General features: G+C 45.5%; 1 protein-coding gene across 1 annotated transcript in view; it reads right to left on the reverse strand.

The window, feature by feature from the left end:
* Window positions 1-18,825, reverse strand: part of LOC137367180 (dynein axonemal heavy chain 8-like) — a 2,531,605-nt gene extending 2,512,780 nt beyond the window's left edge. The window contains exon 1 of the mRNA XM_068028616.1: window positions 18,778-18,825. Coding sequence (XP_067884717.1) covers window positions 18,778-18,813 — 36 coding nt within the window. The 5' untranslated portion in view covers window positions 18,814-18,825. The remainder of the gene's footprint in view (window positions 1-18,777) is intronic.
* Window positions 18,826-20,095: the final 1,270 nt, after the last annotated feature.

Below are 20,095 nucleotides of genomic sequence, written 5' to 3' on the forward strand. Positions count from 1 at the left end.
AAAATTAAAGATGCCATTGCATTACTGGGTGTATTCTTTAGGACACCAACTAGTGAGAAAGATATTAAGGAGCAAATTTGCAGGGAAATTGCAAAGAGGTGCAAGAATTCTTGAGTAATGACAATGGGGGACTTCAATAATCCTAATATAGACTAGGAAAGTAATAGGGTAAAGGGCAGACAGGGTAAAGAGTTTCTGAAGTGTGTTCAGGGGAACGTTCTTGATCAGTATATTTCAAACCCAAAAAGGAAGGAGAAATTGCTGTATCTGCTTCTGGGAAATGAGATGGGTCAAGTGTCAGTCGGAAAACATTTAGCGAACAGTAATCATACTATCATAAGGTTCTCTTTAGCTAGGTGTTGTGACAGTGCTTCTTTATTTTTCATTAATTTTTTTTTAAAAAGAGGATTCATGTATTTTAGGATTATGGACATTTGGGAAAACTGAAAAGGATACCATGGATTTTTTTTTCACTGTGTTCAATTGAAAGGACACAGACAGGTCTTCTTTGAAAACAACATTTACTGGAAGTCACCTGTCTTCCAATAAATACCCAGCAGGGGCGTTTTGACTTGGAGACGTTTACAGAGAAGTAACAGGTCAAGATTAAGAGGGGTCAGGAGGCTTGGCTCTGAAGATATTGTTTTTGGTTTCGCTTTGGATGTATGTTGGGGTGTGAACTGTTTTCAAGGCAGTTGGAGAAAACCAGCCAAGAGAGCAGTCACCATCAGCACCCTCTTCCATCTCTTTGAGAACTTCCTGAAAATCAAGTGTAAGAAATCAAGAAACTGAAGCTGCACTTCTCCTGGATAGCCTGCGAAACTGATCTTCAACGTCGCCTAAAAAGAACGGTTCCAGAAAGATCCTAGTAACAGCAGTCTATGTGTATTTGGGTCCCAAACCAGAAAGGGACAACTGACATCTTTCCACATCTTCGCTTTTTTTTTGTTCAAGAATGAGCAAGTATTTGGCCAAAGTATTTTTTTTTGTAACAAAGTGCGAAAGAGACAATCTCTTCATTTTTCAGTTAACTTGTGTGTGTGTGTCAGGTGAAAAGGGAACTTTCATATTTCAATCTGTGTGTAAATGTTTTCCTTCGCTTCTGGTTAAGAACAAAGAACAAAGAACAGGACAGCCCAGGAACAGGCCGTTCGGCCCTCCAAGCCTGCACTGATCTCGACGCCTGTCTAAACTAAAACCTTCTGCACTGCTGGGGTCCGTATCCCTCTATTCCCATCCTATTCATGTATTTGTCAAGATGCCTCTTAAACTTCTCTATGGTACCTGCTTCCACCACCTCCCCCAGCAGCAAGTTCCAGGCACTCACCACCCTCTGTGTAAAGAACTTGCCTCGCACATTCCCTCTAAACTTTGCCCCTCACACCTTAAACCTGTGTCCCCCAGTAACTGACTCTTCCACCCCGGGAAAAACCTTCTGACTATCCACTCTGTCCATGCCACTCATAACTTTGTAAACCTCTATCATGTCGCCCCTCCACCTCAGTTGTTCCAGTGCAAACAATCCGAATTTATCCAACCTCTCCTCATAGCTAATACCCCCCAGACCAGGCAACATCCTGGTAAACCTCTTCTGTACCCTGTCCAAAGCCTCCACATCCTTCTGGTAGTGTGGCAACCAGAATTGCACGCAATATTCTAAGTGTGGCCTAACTGAGGTTCTGTACAGCTGCAGCATGACTTGCCAATTTTTATACTCTATGCCCCGACCGATGAAGGCAAGCACGCCATATGCCTTCTTGACTAGCTTATCAACCTGCGTTGCCACTTTCAGTGACCTGTGGACCTGTACGCCCAGATCTCTCTGCCTGTCAATACTCCTAACGGTTCTGCCATTTACTGTATACATCCCACCTGTATTAGATCTTCCAAAATGCATTACCTCACATTTGTCCGGATTAAACTCCATCTGCCATTTCTCCGCCCAAGTCTCCAGCCGATCTATATCCTGCTGTATCCTCTGACAATCCTCAACACTATCCGCAACTCCACCAACCTTTGCGTCGTCTGCAAACTTACTAATCAGACAAGCTACATTTTCCTCCAAATCATTTATATTAGAATTAGAACATTACAGCGCAGTACAGGCCCTTCGGCCCTCGATGTTGCGCCGACCTGTGAAACCATCTGACCTACACTATTCCATTTTCATCCATATGTCTATCCAATGACCACTTAAATGCCCCTAAAGTTGGCGAGTCTACTACTGTTGCAGGCAGGGCGTTCCACGCCCCTACTACTCTCTGAGTAAAGAAACTACCTCTGACATCTGTCCTATATCTATCACCCCTCAACTTAAAGCTATGTCCCCTCGTGTTTGCCATCACCATCCGAGGAAAAAGACCCTCACTATCCACCCTATCTAACCCTCTGATTATCTTATATGTCTCTATTAAGTCACCTCTCCTCCTCCTTCTCTCCAACGAAAACAACCTCAAGTCCCTCAGCCTTTCCTCGTAAGACCTTCCCTCCATACCAGGCAACATCCTAGTAAATCTCCTCTGCACCCTTTCCATAGCTTCCACATCCTTCCTATAATGCGGTGACCAGAACTGCACGCAATACTCCAGGTGCGGTCTCACCAGAGTTTTGTACAGCTGCAGCATGACCTCGTGGCTCCGAAACCCGATCCCCCTACTAATAAAAGCAAACACACCATATCCCTTCTTAACAGCCCTATTAACCTGGGTAGCAACCTTCAGGGATTTATGCACCTGGACACCAAGATCTCTCTGTTCATCTACACTACCAAGAATCTTCCCATTAGCCCAGTACTCTGCATTCCTGTTACTCCTTCCAAAGTGAATCACCTCACACTTTTCCGCATTAAACTCCATTTGCCATCTCTCAGCCCAGCTCTGCAGCCTATCTATGTCCCTCTGTACCCTGCAACATCCTTTGGCACTATCCACAACTCCACCGACCTTAGTGCCATCCGCAAATTTACTAACCCACCCTTCTACACCCTCTTCCAGGTCATTTATTAAAATGACAAACAGCAGTGGCCCCAAAACAGATCCTTGCGGTACACCACTAGTAACTAAACTCCAGGATGAACATTTGCCATCAACCACCACCCTCTGTCTTCTTTCAGCTAGCCAATTTCTGATCCAAAGCTCTAAATCACCTTCAACCCCATACTTCCGTATTTTCTGCAATAGCCTACCGTGGGGAACCTTATCAAACGCCTTACTGAAATCCATATACACCACATCCACTGCTTTACCCTCATCCACCTGTTTGGTCACCTTCTCGAAAAACTCAATAAGGTTTGTGAGGCACGACCTACCCGTCACAAAACCGTGCTGACTATCGCGAATGAACTTATTCTTTTCAAGATGATTATAAATCCTGTCTCTTATAACCTTTTCCAACATTTTACCCACAACCGAAGTAAGGCTCACAGGTCTATAATTACCAGGGCTGTCTCTACTCCCCTTCTTGAACAAGGGGACAACATTTGCTATTCTCCAGTCTTCCGGCACTATTCCTGTCGACAATGACGACATATATATACTACAAACAGCAAAGGTCCCAGCATTGATCCCTGCGGAACACCGCTAGTCACAGCCCTCCATTCAGAAAAGCACCCTTGCACTGCTACCCTCTGTCTTCTATCACCGAGCCAGTTCTGTATCCATCTTGCCAGCTCACCTCTGATCCTGTGTGACTTCACCTTTTGTACCAGTCTGCCATGAGGGACCTTGTCAAAGGCTTGACTGAAGTCCATGTAGACAACATCCAGTGCCCTTCCTTCATCAATCATCTTCGTCTCCTCAAAAACCTCAATCAAGTTAGTGAGACACGACCTCCCCTTCACAAAACCATGCTGCCTCTCGCTAATAGGTTCGTTTGTTTCCAAATGGGAGTAAATCCTGTCCCGAACAATCCTCTCTAATAATTTCCCTACCACTGACGTAAGGCTCACCGGCCTATAATTTCCTGGATTATCCTTGCTACCCTTCTTAAACAAAGGAACAACATTGGCTATTCTCCAGTCCTCTGGGACCTCACCTGCAGCCAATGAGGATACAAAGATTTCTGTCAAGGCCCCAGCAATTTCTTCCCTTGCCTCCCTCAGTATTCTGGGGTAGATCCCATCAGGCCCTGGGGACTTATCTACCTTAATGTTTTTCAAGACGCCCAACACCACCTCCTTTTTGATAACGACATGACCCAGACTATCTACACTCCCTTCCTTAGACTCATCATCCAACAAGTCCTTCTCTTTGGTGAATACTGATGCAAAGTCTTCATTTAGTACCTCGCCCATTTCCTCTGGCTCCACTCATAGATTCCCTCCTCTGTCCTTGAGTGGGCCAACCCTCTTGCTCTTGATATCTGTATAAAAAGCCTTGGGATTCTCCTTAATCCTGTTTGCCAATGACCTTTCATGACCCCTTTTAGCCCTCCTGACTCCTTGTTCAAGTTCCTTCCTACTTTCTTTATATCCCTCAAGGGCTTCGTCTGTTCCCAGCCGTCTAGCCCTTAATAATGCTTCCTTTTAAGTCTTGTTTTATGATAAACTGATAATTTTATTGTTTCTTAAAGAAACCTGGTTGATCTATTTCATTCTGGGATAAAAATAGAGTCTATGATTGACGCATCGGTAACTGGGTAAATATTTAAATATACGTTATGACCTGTGGAGAAGTGGAACTAGAAAAACAGCGCCTTGGTCGTAACATATGGAAAAGAACATGGAGCAATCTAGAATGGACATGTTCTGGGTAAATTGGAATCAAAGATTGGCAGGCAAAACAAGAAATCAACAATGAGTTACTTTTAAAAAGCAGATGACTTGAGTACAGTCAGGGTACAATCCCACAAGGGGGAAAGATAGGACAACCAAAGCCAGAGCTCCCTGAATGACGGAAGAGACACCTGGGCTTCATTAAAATTCAGCAGAAGCTGCCTTCCCAACCACCTACAGAATCAAGCAACCTGCCAACGTGTCCTGGCAATTTCAGACATATTTCCCAACTATACTTAAAGTGGGGATGTACCTCTTAAAAGTGAGATAGCATCCCCACTTGCATGTTTCAGTGAACAACTGTTTAAAATATTGGCTGCAAGGATGAGTCAAAGGTTGCGCCCCTCATATCCACCCCTCGCCCCACTCCCAGTTTCCCAATGCCTCCCTGGAAATCCTAATGCAGGAAGTGAAGGCCAGAGGGAATCACTCTTCCCCAACACCCACAGGAGCACCCCAGAAAACTGTTAGCCTGCCTTGGTCAGAGGATGCTAATAGGGCCAGCCACCAATATCATCCCAAGGACCTGGGTTCAATGTCGAAAGCAGTTTAATGCCCTCACAAGAGCAGAAAGTTTGTGTATAGCTACTCATCTCTTCACTTTCATCAACAATTCTATCACCACCTCCCTTCACCACTCGTTACTACGTCCTCCCTTCTATCGCATCCTTCTACATACAATCATAACGCCACACTAAACACGTCTTTTATTTATACCAAACACAATCACCAATTAATTTCCTTTCCGAACACCACAAAGTAGCTCCAATCTCTTCTCTTCTCACTTATACAAGCCACCAACAACTCCCAACATTCCTTCTTCATTTCATTTCATACACTTCCCTTTACCTTTATCAGCTCTACATTTTAATTCCACCATGATTCTTCTACATCTCTCCCTACATTCACTATATTGTTATAAACCCCATGGAGACAAACCAAAAGAATCAAATCCACTGAATGACCCCAATTTAAGAAACCAAACCAGACGAGATTTCACTTTTATAACCTTTACTTCAACAGTCAAACCAAAACAAACATAAATTAAACATGAAGGAACAGATCATGATCAATATGTTCATTACAAATTACACCTTAACTATCAGATTCAACAGAGATGGTTCTCATGGTTTCAACGGGCAGTCAACCCAGCATATATAACATCATATTACAGTCACACAGTTCTTCACAGCTCTGAAGTTCCTCAAGTAGTTTATCAACTTTCTTCAAGGATCTAGCCACCGTTCTTCTTCCGACAGAATCACAGAATTGTTAAGGCACAGAAGGAGGCCATTTGGCCTATAATGTCTGCACCTGCTCTCCGAATGAGCAATTCACCTAGTGCCACTCCCCTGCCTTCTCCCCTTGGCCCTGCACATTCTCCTTTTTCATATAACAGTCTAATTCCCTTTTGAATGCTTCAATTGAATCTGCCTCCACCAGTCATGAAAAAGTTTTTCCTCATATCACTTTTGCTTCTTTTACCAATTACTTTAAATCTGTGCCCTCTCATTCTCGATTCTTTCACAAGTGGAAACAGTTTCTCTCTAATTACTCTGTCCAGACCCCTCATGATTTCGAATATTTCAGCAGTCCCTTCTCAATCCAAACTCCAGAGGTGCAGTCTTCACCACAAGGCGCACTTCAACAGACCTTCCTCAGCTCTGCTCACAACAGTCCTGATGACGTGGATTTACCAGTCTTCCCTTTATCAGGGTCCTTCAGTGACAACCTGCATACTGTATGGCTGAGTTAGTCAGCTACTTTAAGTAACAGAAACAGCTTCTGCATTCAGTCTTCACTGTTATCTGCTTGCCAGCACTCCATTCCTGCCTGATCTACCTCATTTGCCTGGTCTGCCGGATCTGTGGAGGACTCTGTCTACTTTTATCTGGTTCTAACTAATGTCAGTTTTCCCAGAAACCTGAAGTTGTTTTTCCAAATTCTGTTTCAGTTTTGGTTTCCATTTTCTTTCAGTTTTTACGTTCTATTTTTGTTTCAAGTCTAGCTTCCCTCTCAGTTCGATTCTAAAAAAACAAGCAAGCTTTGCAACCATGGATTTCATCACAATATGCACATCTCCACGAATCTTCTCAACACGCACCAAAATTTTCACCCTCTTTCTGCAGGACAAAACTGCGCATAATGCCAAGGAAAGGAACAGGATGGGAGCAAGAGTTCTCCAATGTGATCACGCTTAAACAGGCAGTGCAAGGAGCTCATGACTTCACTGGCCCAGCAGGGTCATGAACATCAGAGAAGTAGAGGTTGACAGCAGACCCAAGCAGAGTGCTTGCATATTACTTGTATCTCTTCATTCAACTCAGCAGATGCGCAAGCTGCCACACAAAAACTATCTGATCGTGTACAGCTTGTTCCACCTTGAAACTTTGAACACCAATGTGCAGCAGAAGCTACATGTGGCAGGGACAGCCCAGAAGAGACCTCAATAACAACTTGCATTTATGTACATCTTTAAAATAATGAAATGACCCAAGGCCCTCAGCAAACAAAATTTGGCACCATGCCACATAAGGATATATCAAGACAGATAATCAAAACCTTTTTAAGAGAGGTAGGTGCTTGTTATCACCCAGTGAGAAAGGTGTCTTGGGGTTCCTCTCAGCCTTCACCTGGTCTAACTGTAACAGGGTTTAATTTTAAACACACCATGTTTTTAGCTCCCCTTTGGTGAATCCTGGCTCACCGCTTTCCAAATATAAGGCAAAGAAACCAGCACAAACAGGCTTTCTTAGGTTTAAAGAAGAAAAGTTGAAATTTATTAAACTTAAACTCTAATTCAGTTCACGAGCAAACAGACTTTCTGAGTTCAAACTCTCTGTGGCCAGTTCAAAGGAAAACCCTGGCACAACCAGGTAGTCATGTGACCAGCTGGTCTAACCAGTTCTGGCCCTTGTGGATTGTACCCTCCTTAGCAGGCCCTGGAATGCGCTTCCTCACCTTCGATGTCTGTTAGTATCTAAATGTTTTTTTCCAGTCACGGCTGATCCATTTAACAAGTCACTTCCTTGCTCCAACAACTGTTAAAAATTATTGTTCATGACAAAATTGATGTACCTCATTCTTGGCAGGTGGGGCCTGGCATAACACCTCCACACTCAGCGAAATGAAATGCGATTTGAGAAAAGCGCATTTCATTAAAAGGCTCGAGAGAAAATATAAGACACAGAAAAAACCCATGCATTTCTCTCATTCATTCACAAACTTATTAAAATCGCGCCTTTTTTGGCATCCCAATAAACATGTGGTTCTTTTTTGAGGAAATTTCTCTTCCATTTGGCATTTCCATGACTGCTTAGGGTCTGTGTTGCTGCTGAGCTAATTTTCTTTCCCAGTAGTCAGTCATGGGCAGGTCAATCCTGAACTCTCCTTCAGTGCTTTGCTGAGTCATGCAAAGGCTTTTGGCATGAGAGGGATGGGTGGTTTTCTTTTTCTGACAGCGGGGGAGGATTTTTTGCTGATTTCTTTGTTATCTGGGACATTCCTGCCTGTAGGTATTTGTACAGACTCTACTGCACTACCCTGTGGCACTTCAACTACGTGAGGCATCACCCTCATGGATTCTGTGCCCCGTAGAGATATTTCTTTGTCTCTGCAGGTTCCTGTACATGCTGTTAGAAACTCTGGTGCAGTGCTTCTAGTGTCTGCATTTACATAGGAGGATGTGGGGTCTAACTTTTCACATTTTTCAGGGTTGGCTGACCAGACAGAATGGATTTTCATCCGGGATTCCCCCCGGACTTCCTTTAACCTGCCTTCTTGGTCACCTTTTCCTTTCTCTTTCCAAACATTTGCCAGCCTTTTGCCTGCCTGTCCCCTTTTGTTCTCGGCGGAGGTCCCTTATAATTCACCAGCCCTCTGCTAAAGGGTCCTCCAAACACCTGTACAGGACTGAGGTGTGCAGGTTTCACTGTAAAGTCATAGAGTCATACAGCACAGAAACAGGCCCTTCGGCCCATCATGTCCATGCCAGCCATCAAGCACCCACCTATACCAATCCCATTTTCCAGCATTTGACCCGTAGCCTTGTATGCTATGGCGTTTCATGTGCTCATCCAAAAACCTCAAATGTTGTGATGGTTCCTGCCTCCACCACCCCTTCAGGCAGTGCATTCCAGTTTCCAACCACCCTCTGGGTGAAAAAATATTTCCTCAAATCCCCTCTAAATCTCCTGCCCTTAGCTTACATCTGCACCCCCTGGTTATTGACCCCTCCACTAAGGGAAAAAGTTTCTTCTTATCTAATCTATCTATGTCCCTCATAATTTTGTATACCTCAATCAGGTCCCCCCTCAGCCTTCTCTGCTCTAAGGAAAACAACCCTAATCTTTTCAGTCTCTCTTCATAGCTGAAAAGCTCCAGCCCAGGCAACGTCCTGGTGAATCTTCTCTGAACCCTCTCCAGTGCAATCACAACCTTCCTATCGTGTGGCGCCCAAACCTGTACACAGTACTCCAGCTGTGGCCTAACTAGCATTTTATACAGCTCCATCATAACCTCTCTGCTCTTATATTCGATGCCTCAGCTAATTTTTTTCTTTATTCATTTATGGGATGTGGGCGTCACTGGCTATGATAGCATTTATTACCCATCCCTAATTGCCCTTGAGAAGGTGGTGGTGAGCTGCCTTCTTGAAACGAAGCAGTCCATGTGAGGTAGGTACACCCACTGTGCTGTTAGGAAGGGAGTTCCAGGATTTTGACCCAGTGACAGTGAAGGAACGGCAATATAATTCCAAGTCAGAATGGTGTGTGACTTGGACGGGAACTTGCAGGTGGTGATGTTCCCATGCAACTGCTGCTCTTGTCCTTCAAGGTGGTAGAGTTTGCGGGTTTGGAAGGTGTTGTCTAAGGAGCCTTGATGCGTTGCTGCAATGCATCTTGTAGATGCTGCAACTGTGCATCGGTGGTGGAGGGAGTGAATGTTTGTGGATGGTATGCCAATCAAGCGGGCTGCTTAGTCCTGGAGGGTGTCGAGCTTCTTGAGTGTTGTTGGAGTTGCACCCATCCAGGCAAGTGGAGAGTATTCCATCACACTCCATCACTTTGCTGATGATTGAGAGTAGACTGATGGGGCGGTAATTGGCCAAGTTGGACTTGTCCTGCTTTTTGTGTACAGGACATACCTGGGCAATTTTCCACATTGCCGGGTAGATGCCGGGGTTGTAGCTGTACTGAAACAGCTTGGGTAGGGGTGCGGCAAGCTCTGGAGCACAGGTCTTCAGTACTATTGCCGGAATACTGTCAGGACCCATAGCTTTTGCAGTATCCAGTGCCTTCAGTCATTTCTTGATATCACGCGGAGTGAATCAAATTGGCTGAAGTCTGGCATCTGTGATGCTGGGGACTTCAGGCAGAGGCCGAGATGGATCATCAACTCGGCACTTCTGGCTGAAGATTGTTGCAAATGCTTCAGCCTTATCTTTCGCACCGATGTGCTGGGCTCCCCCATCATTGACGATGGGGACACTAGTGGAGCCAACTCCTCCACTTAGTTGTTTAATTGTCCACCACCATTCACGGCTGGATGTGGCAGGACTGCAGAGCTTAGATAAGATCCGTTGGTTATGGGATCGCTTATCTCTGTCTATTGCATGCTGCTTCCGCAGTTTGGCATGCAAGTCGTCCTGTGTTGTAGCTTCACCAGGTTGACACCTCATTTTGAGGTATGCCTGGTGCTGCTCTTGGCATGCCCTCCTGCACTCTGCATTGAACCAGGGATGGTCTCCTGGCTTGATGGCAATGGTAGAGTGGGGGATATGCCGGGCCATGAGATTACAGATTGTGTTACAGATTGTAATAAAAGCAAGTATCCTATAAGTCTTCCTAACCACCTTTTCTACCTGTGCTGCTGCATTCAGTGATCTATGGACAAGTACACTAAGGTCCCGCTGACCTTCTGTACTTCCTGGGGTCCTACCATCCATTATATATTCCCTTGCCTTGTTAGTCCTCCCAAAATGCATCACCTCACACCTACCTTACCAGCCCATCTATATCGTCCTGTAATCTAAGGCTTTCCTCCTCACTATTTAAGACACCACCAATTTTCGTGTCATCTGCGAACTTACTGATCACACTCCTATATTCACGTCTAAATCATTAATATACACTACAAACAGCAAGTGTCCCAACACCGATCCCTGTGGTACACCATTGGTCACAAGATACCCTTGACCATCACCCTCTGCCTCCTGCACTAAGCCAATCTTGGATCCAATTTGCCAAATTACCCTGGATCCCATGGTCTCTTACCTTCTTAAGGTCCCACTTGGGAGATTGGTTATCAAAAGCCTTACTGAAGTCCATGTAGACTACATCAACTGCTTTACCCTCATCTACACATCTACTTACCTCCTCGAAAAATTCATTCATGTTAGTTAGACACAATCTCCCCGACAAAGCCATGCTGACTATCCCTGATTAATCCCTGCCTCTCCAAATGGAGATTAATCCTGTCCCTCAGAACTTTTTCTAATCGTATCCCAACCACTGATGTTCGGCTCACTGACCTGTAATTACCCTTAAATTGCTACCCTTCTTGAATAATGGTACCACATTCGCTGTCCTCCAATCCTCTGGTACCTCTCCTGTGGTCAGAGAGGATTTGAAAATTTGTGTCAGAGCCCCTGCTATCTCCTCCCTTGCCTCACATAACAGCCTGGGATCCATCTCATCTGGGCCAGGGGATTTATCCACTTTTAAGGCTGCTAAAACAGCTAATACTTCCTCCCTTTCAATACTAATATGTTCAAGTATATCACAATCCCCTCCCTGATCTCTGCACCTATATCGTCCTTCTCCATAGTGAACAGATGCAAAGTAATCATTTAAAATCTCACCGATATCCTCCGGCTGTAGGTTGGGGTTTCCCCTCAACCTGGCACATGTGGTAAATCCTGCAGTTCTCCACCACATCTTTGTGGAGTTTTGGCCAGTCAAACTGCAATCTTATGCAGGCTTTGGTCTTTCATATACCAGCATGTACAGCCACTGCAGTTTCGTGGGCCATTCTTAATATTTCTCTCTGGTACCTCTGCGGCACCACTAACTGGTGAATTACTGTCCACTCTTTGCTCTCAGGTCTGTGAGGATAACTCCATTTCCTCATCAGTACTCATTCTTTAAATAGTAGGAATCAGGGACTCCCTCTGCTTCACTTTCAGACTGGGCAGCCTGTGCTAACTCTCGCAACACTGGTTCAGATTAGCTTCCGCCCAGGTGTGCCAGCCGCAACACTGGGTCAGCTCGCTGTGCCTCAGAGAGGGAAAAGTTATTCAATTCATTCCCTGGGTCTCCTAACTTTCCAAAGAAAGTCTCAGACAGACAGACCTGGTCATCTGCCTGCAGTGCTAATTCAGTCTCCTCTGGGGGTGCTGGTTGGATCAGGGCCTGATCCACGACCCATTCTGGGAAACTGCAGGGATCAGAGTCCTGCCACTGCCCTGTCTCACTGACTTCCTGCAGTCTCTCTTTTACTGGACTTACCTGAAGACAGGAGCGGCGGCGGCTGGCGCACCTGGGCGGAAGCTGATCTCGAGCGGGAGCTGTAAAAGACAGCACGGGACTCGAGACCCTCACTTACCTGAAGACAGCAGCGGCGGTGGCTGGCGGACCTAGGCAGAAGCTGATCCAGAGTGGGAGCTGTAAAAGAGAGAGCGGGGCTCGAGGCCCTCACTTACCCAAAGACAGGAGCAGCAGCGGCTGGCAGACCTGGGCGGAAGCTGATCTGGAGCGGGAGCTGTAAAAGACAGCACGGGACTTGAGGCCCTCACTTACCTGAAGACAGGAGCAGCGGTGGCTGGCGGACCTGCTCTCTCTCTCGGCGCCCGCTGAGACTCAAAAAAAAACTTGGAGACATCACGGGAAACCTGCAAGGTGATTGATTGGGTGGACTAGTAGCTGTTAGTGCATTTAAATAGCTTAAAAAAGGGAAAGATTTTTTTGTTGAAAAAAAACCTCTAGTGAGGTGAGTACTACTAAAGCATTTTTTTAATTCAGTGTAACTTATTAAGGATTTTAGATTGTAGTGGGTAGAACAAGGCCCCTAGTGTAATCAGTATTTTTTAATTAAGGGAGTAACTAATTAATCTCAGGGTAAGTCATGACAGGAGAGCAAAGCCCCATGATATGCTCCTCCTGCACAATGTGGGAAATCAGGAACGCTTCCAGTGTCCCTGACGATCATGTGTGCTGTTAGTGTATCCAACTGCAGCTTCTGGCTACCAGCATTATGGAGCTGGAGCTGCGGGTGGATTCACTGTGGAGCATCTGCGATGTTAAGAACATCATGGATAGCACGTTTAGTGAGGTGGTCACACCGCAGGTAATGACTGCACAGGTAGAAAAGGGATGGGTGACCATCAGGCGGAGTACTAGGCGCAGGCAGGTAGTGCTGGAGTCCCCTGTGGTCATCCCCCTCTCAAACAGATATACCGCTTTGGACACAGTTAGGGGGGGATAACCTCCAAGGAGAAAGCAGTAACAGCCAAGTTCGTGGCACCACAGCAGGGGAGGAAAAGGGCTGGAAGAGCTATAGTGATAGGGGATTCTATCGTAAGGGGTGCAGATAGGCGTTTCTGTGGCCACAGACGAGACTCCAAGATGGTATGTTGCCTCCCTGGTGCTAGAATAAAGGATGTCACGGAGCGGCTGCATGACATTCTGAAGGGGGAGGGTGAGCAGTCAAAGGTTGTGATACACATAGGTACCAACGGCACAATGGCGCATTGGTTAGCACCGCAGCCTCACAGCTTTAGGGACCCGGATTCAATTCTGGGTACTGCCTGTGCGGAGTTTGCAAGTTCTCCCTGTGTCTGCGTGGGTTTTCGCTGGGTGCTCCGGTTTCCCCCACATTCAAAAGACTTGCAGGTGATAGGTAAATTGGCCGTTGTAAATTGCCCCTAGTGTAGGGAGGTGGGATAGTCTTAGTGCAAAAGGCTTAAAGGGGGAAGAATTCTTAAAATGTATACCGGAGAGATTTTTGAGCCAGTGCATAGAAAGTCCTACAAGGGGCAGTATTTTATTTATTTATTTTTATTTAGAGATACAGCACTGAAACAGGCCCTTCGGCCCACCGAGTCTGTGCCGACCATCAACCACCCATTTATACTAATCCTACACTAATCCCATATTCCTACCACATCCCCACCTTCTCTAAATTACCCGACCACCTACCTATACTAGGCGCGATTTATAATGGCCAATTTACCCATCAACCTGCAAGTCTTTGGCTGTGGGAGGAAACTGGAGCACCCGGCAAAAATCCACGCGGTCACAGGGAGAACTTGCAAACTCCGCACAGGCAGTACCCAGAATTGAATCCGGGTCGCTGGAGCTGTGAGGCTGCGGTGCTAACCACTACGCCACTGTGCCACCCCAAGTACTGGACCTAATCCCAGGGAATGAAGCTGGACAAGCGGGTGCATTTCAGGGATAGTGACCATAACTCTAAGATTTAAGGTAGTTATGGAAAAGGACAAAGACGGGCCAGAAATAAAGGTACTGAATTGGGGGAAGGCCGGGAGCAGCCACTTGTCGGAAAGTCTACATCAGGCCAGTGGGAGTCATTCAAAGAGGAAATAGTGAGGGTTCAGAGCCAACATGTACCCATTAAGGTGAAGGGTAGGACTATCAAGTCCAGGGAACCCTGGATGTCAAGGGAAATGGATCAGGAAAAAAAAAAAGGAGGCTTATGGCAGATACGGAGCGCAGAAAACAGCGGAGGCATTAGAGGAGTATAGGAAGTGTAGGGGGGGACTATAAAAAGTAATGAGAGCGAAGAGGGGACATGAAAAAACATTGGCGGGCAAGATAAAGGAAAATCCTAAGGCGTTTGATAAGTATATTAAGTGCAAGAGGATAACCAGGGAACGAGTAGGGCCCATTAAGGACCAAAGTGGCAATGTGTGTGTGGAGCCAGAGGGTTTTAAATGATTACTTTTCATGTTTTCACAGTGGAGAACGACGATGTAGGTGTAGAGATCAGTAGTATATACTTCAACATATTAACATTGAAAGGGAGCAAGTATGAGATGTTTTAGCAGGCTTCAAAGTGGATAAATCCCCATGCCCAGATGAGATATATCCCAGACTGCTATGAGGCAAGGGAGACGATAGCAGGTGCTCTAACACAAATTTCCTGATCGTCTCTGGCCACGGGAGAGTTGCCTGAGACTGGAGGATAGCGAATGTGGTACCATTATTCAAGAAGGGTAGCAGGGATAGACTAGGTAATTACAGGCCAGTGAGTCTCACATCAGTAGTTGGGAAACTACTGGAAAAAATTCTGAGGGACAAGATTAATCTCCACTTGGACAGCCAGGGAATAATCAGGGATAGTCAGCAAGGCTTTGTCAGGGGAGATCGTGTCTAACTAACTTGATTGAATTTTTTGAGGAGATGACTAGATGTGTAGATGAGGGTAAAGCAGTTGATGTAGTCTACACGGACTTCAGTAAGGCTTTTGATAAGGTCCCGCATGGGAGATTAGTTAAGTAGGTAAGAGCCCATGGGATCCAGGGCAATTTGGCAAATTGGATCCAAAATTGGCTTTGTGGCAGGAGGCAGAGGGTGATGGTCAAGGGTTGTTTCTGCGAGTGGATGTCTGTGACCAGTGGTGTATCATAGGGATCCATGCCGGGACCCTTGCAGTTTGTAGTGTACATTAACGATTTAGATGTGAATATAGGAGGTATGATAAGTAAGTTTGCAAATGACACAAAATTTGGTGGTGTCGTAAATAGTGAGGAGGAAAGCCTTAGATTACAGGACAATATCGATAGGCTGGTAAGATGGGCAGAGCAGTGGCATATGGAATTTAATCCTGAGAAGTGTGAATTGATGTATTTTGGAAGGACTAACAAGGCAAGGGAATATACAATGGATGGTAGGACCCTAGGAATTACAAAAGGTCAGAGGGACCTTGGTGTACTTGCCCAAAAGATCACTGAAGGCAGCAGCACAGATAGATAAGGTGTGCTTGCCTTTATTAGCCGAGGCACAGAATATTAGAGCCGGGAGGTTATGATGGAGCGGTATAAAACGCCAGTTAGGCCACAGCTGGAGTACTGTGTACAGTTCTGGGCACCAGAATTATAGGAAGAATATGATTGCACTGGAGAGGGTGCAGAGGAGATTCACCAGGATGTTGCCTGGGCTGGAGCATTTCATCTATGAAGAGAGACTGAAAAGGCTAGGGTTGTTTTCCTTAGAGCAGATAAGGTTGATTGAGATATACAAAATTATGAGGGGCACCGATAGGTTAGATAGAAATAAACATTTTCCCTTCACGGAGGGGTAAATAAACAGGGGGCATAGATTTAAGGCAAGGGGCAGAAGGTTTGGAGGGGATTTGAGGAAAAATAATTTCACCCAGAGGGTGGTTGGAATCTGGAACGTACTGCCTGAAGAGGTGGTAGAGGCAGGAATCCTCATAACATTTAAGAAGTATTTAGATGAGCACTTGAAACGCCATCATACAAAGCTACGGGCCAATTGCTGGAAAATGGGATTAGAATAGTTAGGTGCTCAAAAGCCAGCCACAATGGGCCAAAGGGCCTGTTTCTGTGCTGTATAACTCTATGTTTCTACAAGTTGCTGCAGTAGATCTTGTCGATAGTCCACAATGCTGCCATTGAGCACCAGTGGTGGTGGGGGAGAGAGTGAATGTTTAAGATGGTCCACAGTGTGCCAATCAGACTGGCTGGTTTCTGGTGGAGGCAGGAGCAGTGCATTCGGCTGCTACGCTTCCCCGAGGAGGTGGTCACAGAAACATCTCACCTTCTCAACCCCAAATTGCAACCGCACAGCAGGGTGAGGACTGCTTTGCCAGTGGCCATCAAGGTGATCACAGCCCTCAATTTCTATCCTGCCGATCCTTCCAGAGCAGCAAAACATTGACAACATCCAGGCTTGGGCTGGTGACTGGCAAGTAAAATTTGCACCACACAAGTTCCAGGCAATGACCATTCCCTAAAAGGGAGAATCTAACCATCTCCCCTTGGTATTCAATGAAATTACCATCGCTGAATACCCAACTATCAACATCCTGGGGGTTACCATTAACTGAAAACTGACATGGAGCTGCCACATCAGTACTGTGGCTACAAAGCAGATCAGAGGCTGGGAATTCTGTGATGAGTAACTCACCTCGTGACTCTCCAATGCCTATCCACCATCCACAAGGCACAAGTCAGCAGTGTGATGGAATACTCTCCACTTGCCTGGATGGATGCAGTTCCAACAACGCTCAAGAAGCTTGGCACCATCCAGGACAAAGCAGGCCTCTAGATTGCACCCCATCCACCATTTTCAACCATCACGACCTTTATCACCAATGCACAGTGGCAGCAGTGTGAACCATCTACAAGATGCACTGCAGCAACTCAGCAAGACTCCTTCGACAGCACCTTCAAAACCCATGATCTCTACCACCTAGAAGGACAATGGCAGCAGATGCATGGGAGCACCACCTCCGCCAAGTAGAGGCCTGCTCAGGTCGGGAAAAAAGAACCCGACCCGAACTGAGTCCCTCCGACTTTGCCCCGAGCCCGACCCGACCCCGCCCTGAGCGCGACCCGACTATCCCTTTATCTACCTTCCTGACACCGACCTGCAAGAAGCTGCAGTGCATGCGCAATGACATCATAGTGATGTCACTCACTCACTGCGCAGACTCAGTTTCGTCCCGGACTCCCAGCTCAGGTAAGTTTTTTTAATTTCAATACTTACCAGCAGAGCACTTACCGTGTGTGTCCGGCCTGACCTGACCCGACTCAACTTGAACTCGGCATGACCCTACCCGAGCCCAAAAGCCGTACCCTGAGGATGGGCCCGACCCGACCCAAACCCGACACGTTGTCGGGTCCAGTCGGGTTCGGGTCAGATGGCAGGCCTCCACTTCCAAGTTCCACTCCAAGCCACATATCATCCTGACTTGGAACGATATCACCATTCCTTCACTATCGCTAGGTCAAAATCCCAGATCTCCTTCCTAACAGTACTATTGGTGTACCTACACCCCAACGACTGCAGCGGATCAAGAAGGCAGCTTACTACCACCTTCTTAAGGGCAATTAGGGATAGGCAATAAATGTTGGTCTAGCCAGCGACGCCCACATCCCATGAACGAATAAAAAAAACTTTGCTAACATTTTGCAGTTCGCTGTCCATCGCTACGTCCATGTGGTCACAGTGGCCCTATTTGTCAGGAGAGGAAAATTCACTCTCTTTTCTCTAAGCAGAGAAAAGGAGTGGGAAAATGGCTTTGCTATATTAGCAGACTTCTCCAGGATTCAGAGAGCCATCCACTTTACACAAGTTGCACTGCAAGCACCACATCTCAATGGGGAAATGTACCAAAATCGCAAAGGATGTGATTCAATCAACATACAATATGGCATACCATACCTCAGCTAGAATACGATGCTCAATTCTGGGCACCACATTTTAGGAACGATGCCAAGGCTTTGGTGAGGATGCAGAAGAGATCTACCAGAATGGCACCAGGGATAAAAAGACTTCAGTTATGTGGAAAGACTGGAGAAGCTGGTGTTGTTGTCCTTAGAGCACCGAAGGCTAAGAGGAGATTTGATAGCGATGTTTAAATCATGAATGGTTTTGATTTGATAAATAAGAGGGAACTGTTTCTGGTTGCAGAAAGGTTGGTAATAAGGGGACACAAATTTAAGGTGATTAGCAAAGGAACTAGAGAGACATGAGGATTTTTTAAAAAACAGTGATTTGTTGTCAGCTGGAATGCACAGCCAGAAAGGATGGTGAAAGCAGATTCAATAGCAACATTTAAAGCAAATTGGATAAATAATGAAAGAAAAAAAATACAGGGTTATGGAGAAAGAGCAAGGGACGGGGATTAATTGGATAACTCTGCCAAAGATCCAGCACAGGCACCATGGCTGAGCGGCGTCCTTCTGAACTGTATCATTCTATGATTCTGTAAACACTGATTGCTAATTAAAGGAATACCTGTTTTTCTTTTATGGTCTCCTGTAAGGCCAGCATTCCGACAGTGCTTCTGCGAAATCTACCAACTTTTTTCTCCGGATTAGAAACAAACGAATCAAAGAGACTCGATCCACTAACTTTTGGAAGGATACCTTCCTGTCCTGAATCACCACGGCGATTCATTTTTCAAAGCCTAAAAAAAAAAGCCACAAGAGATGAAATTGTGTTACTTGGTCATGAAATTCTTATCCACCAAACTACAACAGAAAGCAACTCAGTGCACATATTCTGCATACGTTTATAAATGTGAATAAGCCACAAGCCTTCAATTCTGAATGTTCAATTTTATAGTCATTTAAACATTTGAAAAAATCCTGAAAATAGCTAAACACAAAAACCCAAAAACATAGGTTGCCTGATAAAACACTATGCTTTTTATTTCAAAGTCTATACACCTGCCTTAATTAGAAACTAGTTTGCTAAACTTGCTGTATACAAAAGGAGTAGGTTGACCTCAGGGAAGATTTTGTGGTCTGGGTGTGGAAGCCGAAGGATCAATGAGCTGTGAAGTTTTCACATGCAAATAATAGGAACTGCCCAACTCATTAGATTTTTTGGAATCCATCTAATTATCTAGTCAAGGCAAAACACACTGTTATGGATTGCATCAGTCTTTGGGAGATTGCTGAATGGAAGACAGCAGGGATTTAGGCATATCATTAGAATCTGAACAGCAGGGATTTTGGCATGTCATAAGTATTTGTACATTTAAAAGGAAAATAGCTGAATTTAGGTAGAAAAATATTTTTGAACTTTTCCAAAGTCAGTCAGGAATTAAGAGCTAGCCAGCTTCCTCAAAGGCTGGATGGGAGAAGAACCACGGCAGAAGTCTGCAGAGTGGCCAAAAGGGGGAAAGGCAAGTTTGAAAAAGTAATTTTTGACTGAAATCCTTGTGAACAAGGAATGCTGTTCGAATGCACCTCTACCAGTCCCTTCATCCTACAATAAAGATCTCCCAACCTCTGAACCAACTATTATGTAACAAATACAAAACACTGCAGACTCATGACCCGTCAAAAAATACACCACACTAGAGTGCATAAAGTGCAGCAATGTTGATTTCTGAATATTAGTCTGAACATGTCATCCATGTATCAATCCATAGGACATTCCTGATGTTTTAGAAATGTTGGGGGAACATAGGGTCTAGTGAGAGGGAGGAACTGTATGATATCAGTATGAGTAGGGAAATGGTGTTGGGGAAATCGACGGGATTGAAGGCTGATAAATGTCCAGGGCCTGATAATCGACATCCCAGAGTACTTAAGGAAGTGGCCCT

Source organism: Heterodontus francisci, chromosome 3, assembly GCF_036365525.1.
Source record: "Heterodontus francisci isolate sHetFra1 chromosome 3, sHetFra1.hap1, whole genome shotgun sequence".
Lineage (NCBI taxonomy): Eukaryota > Metazoa > Chordata > Chondrichthyes > Heterodontiformes > Heterodontidae > Heterodontus > Heterodontus francisci.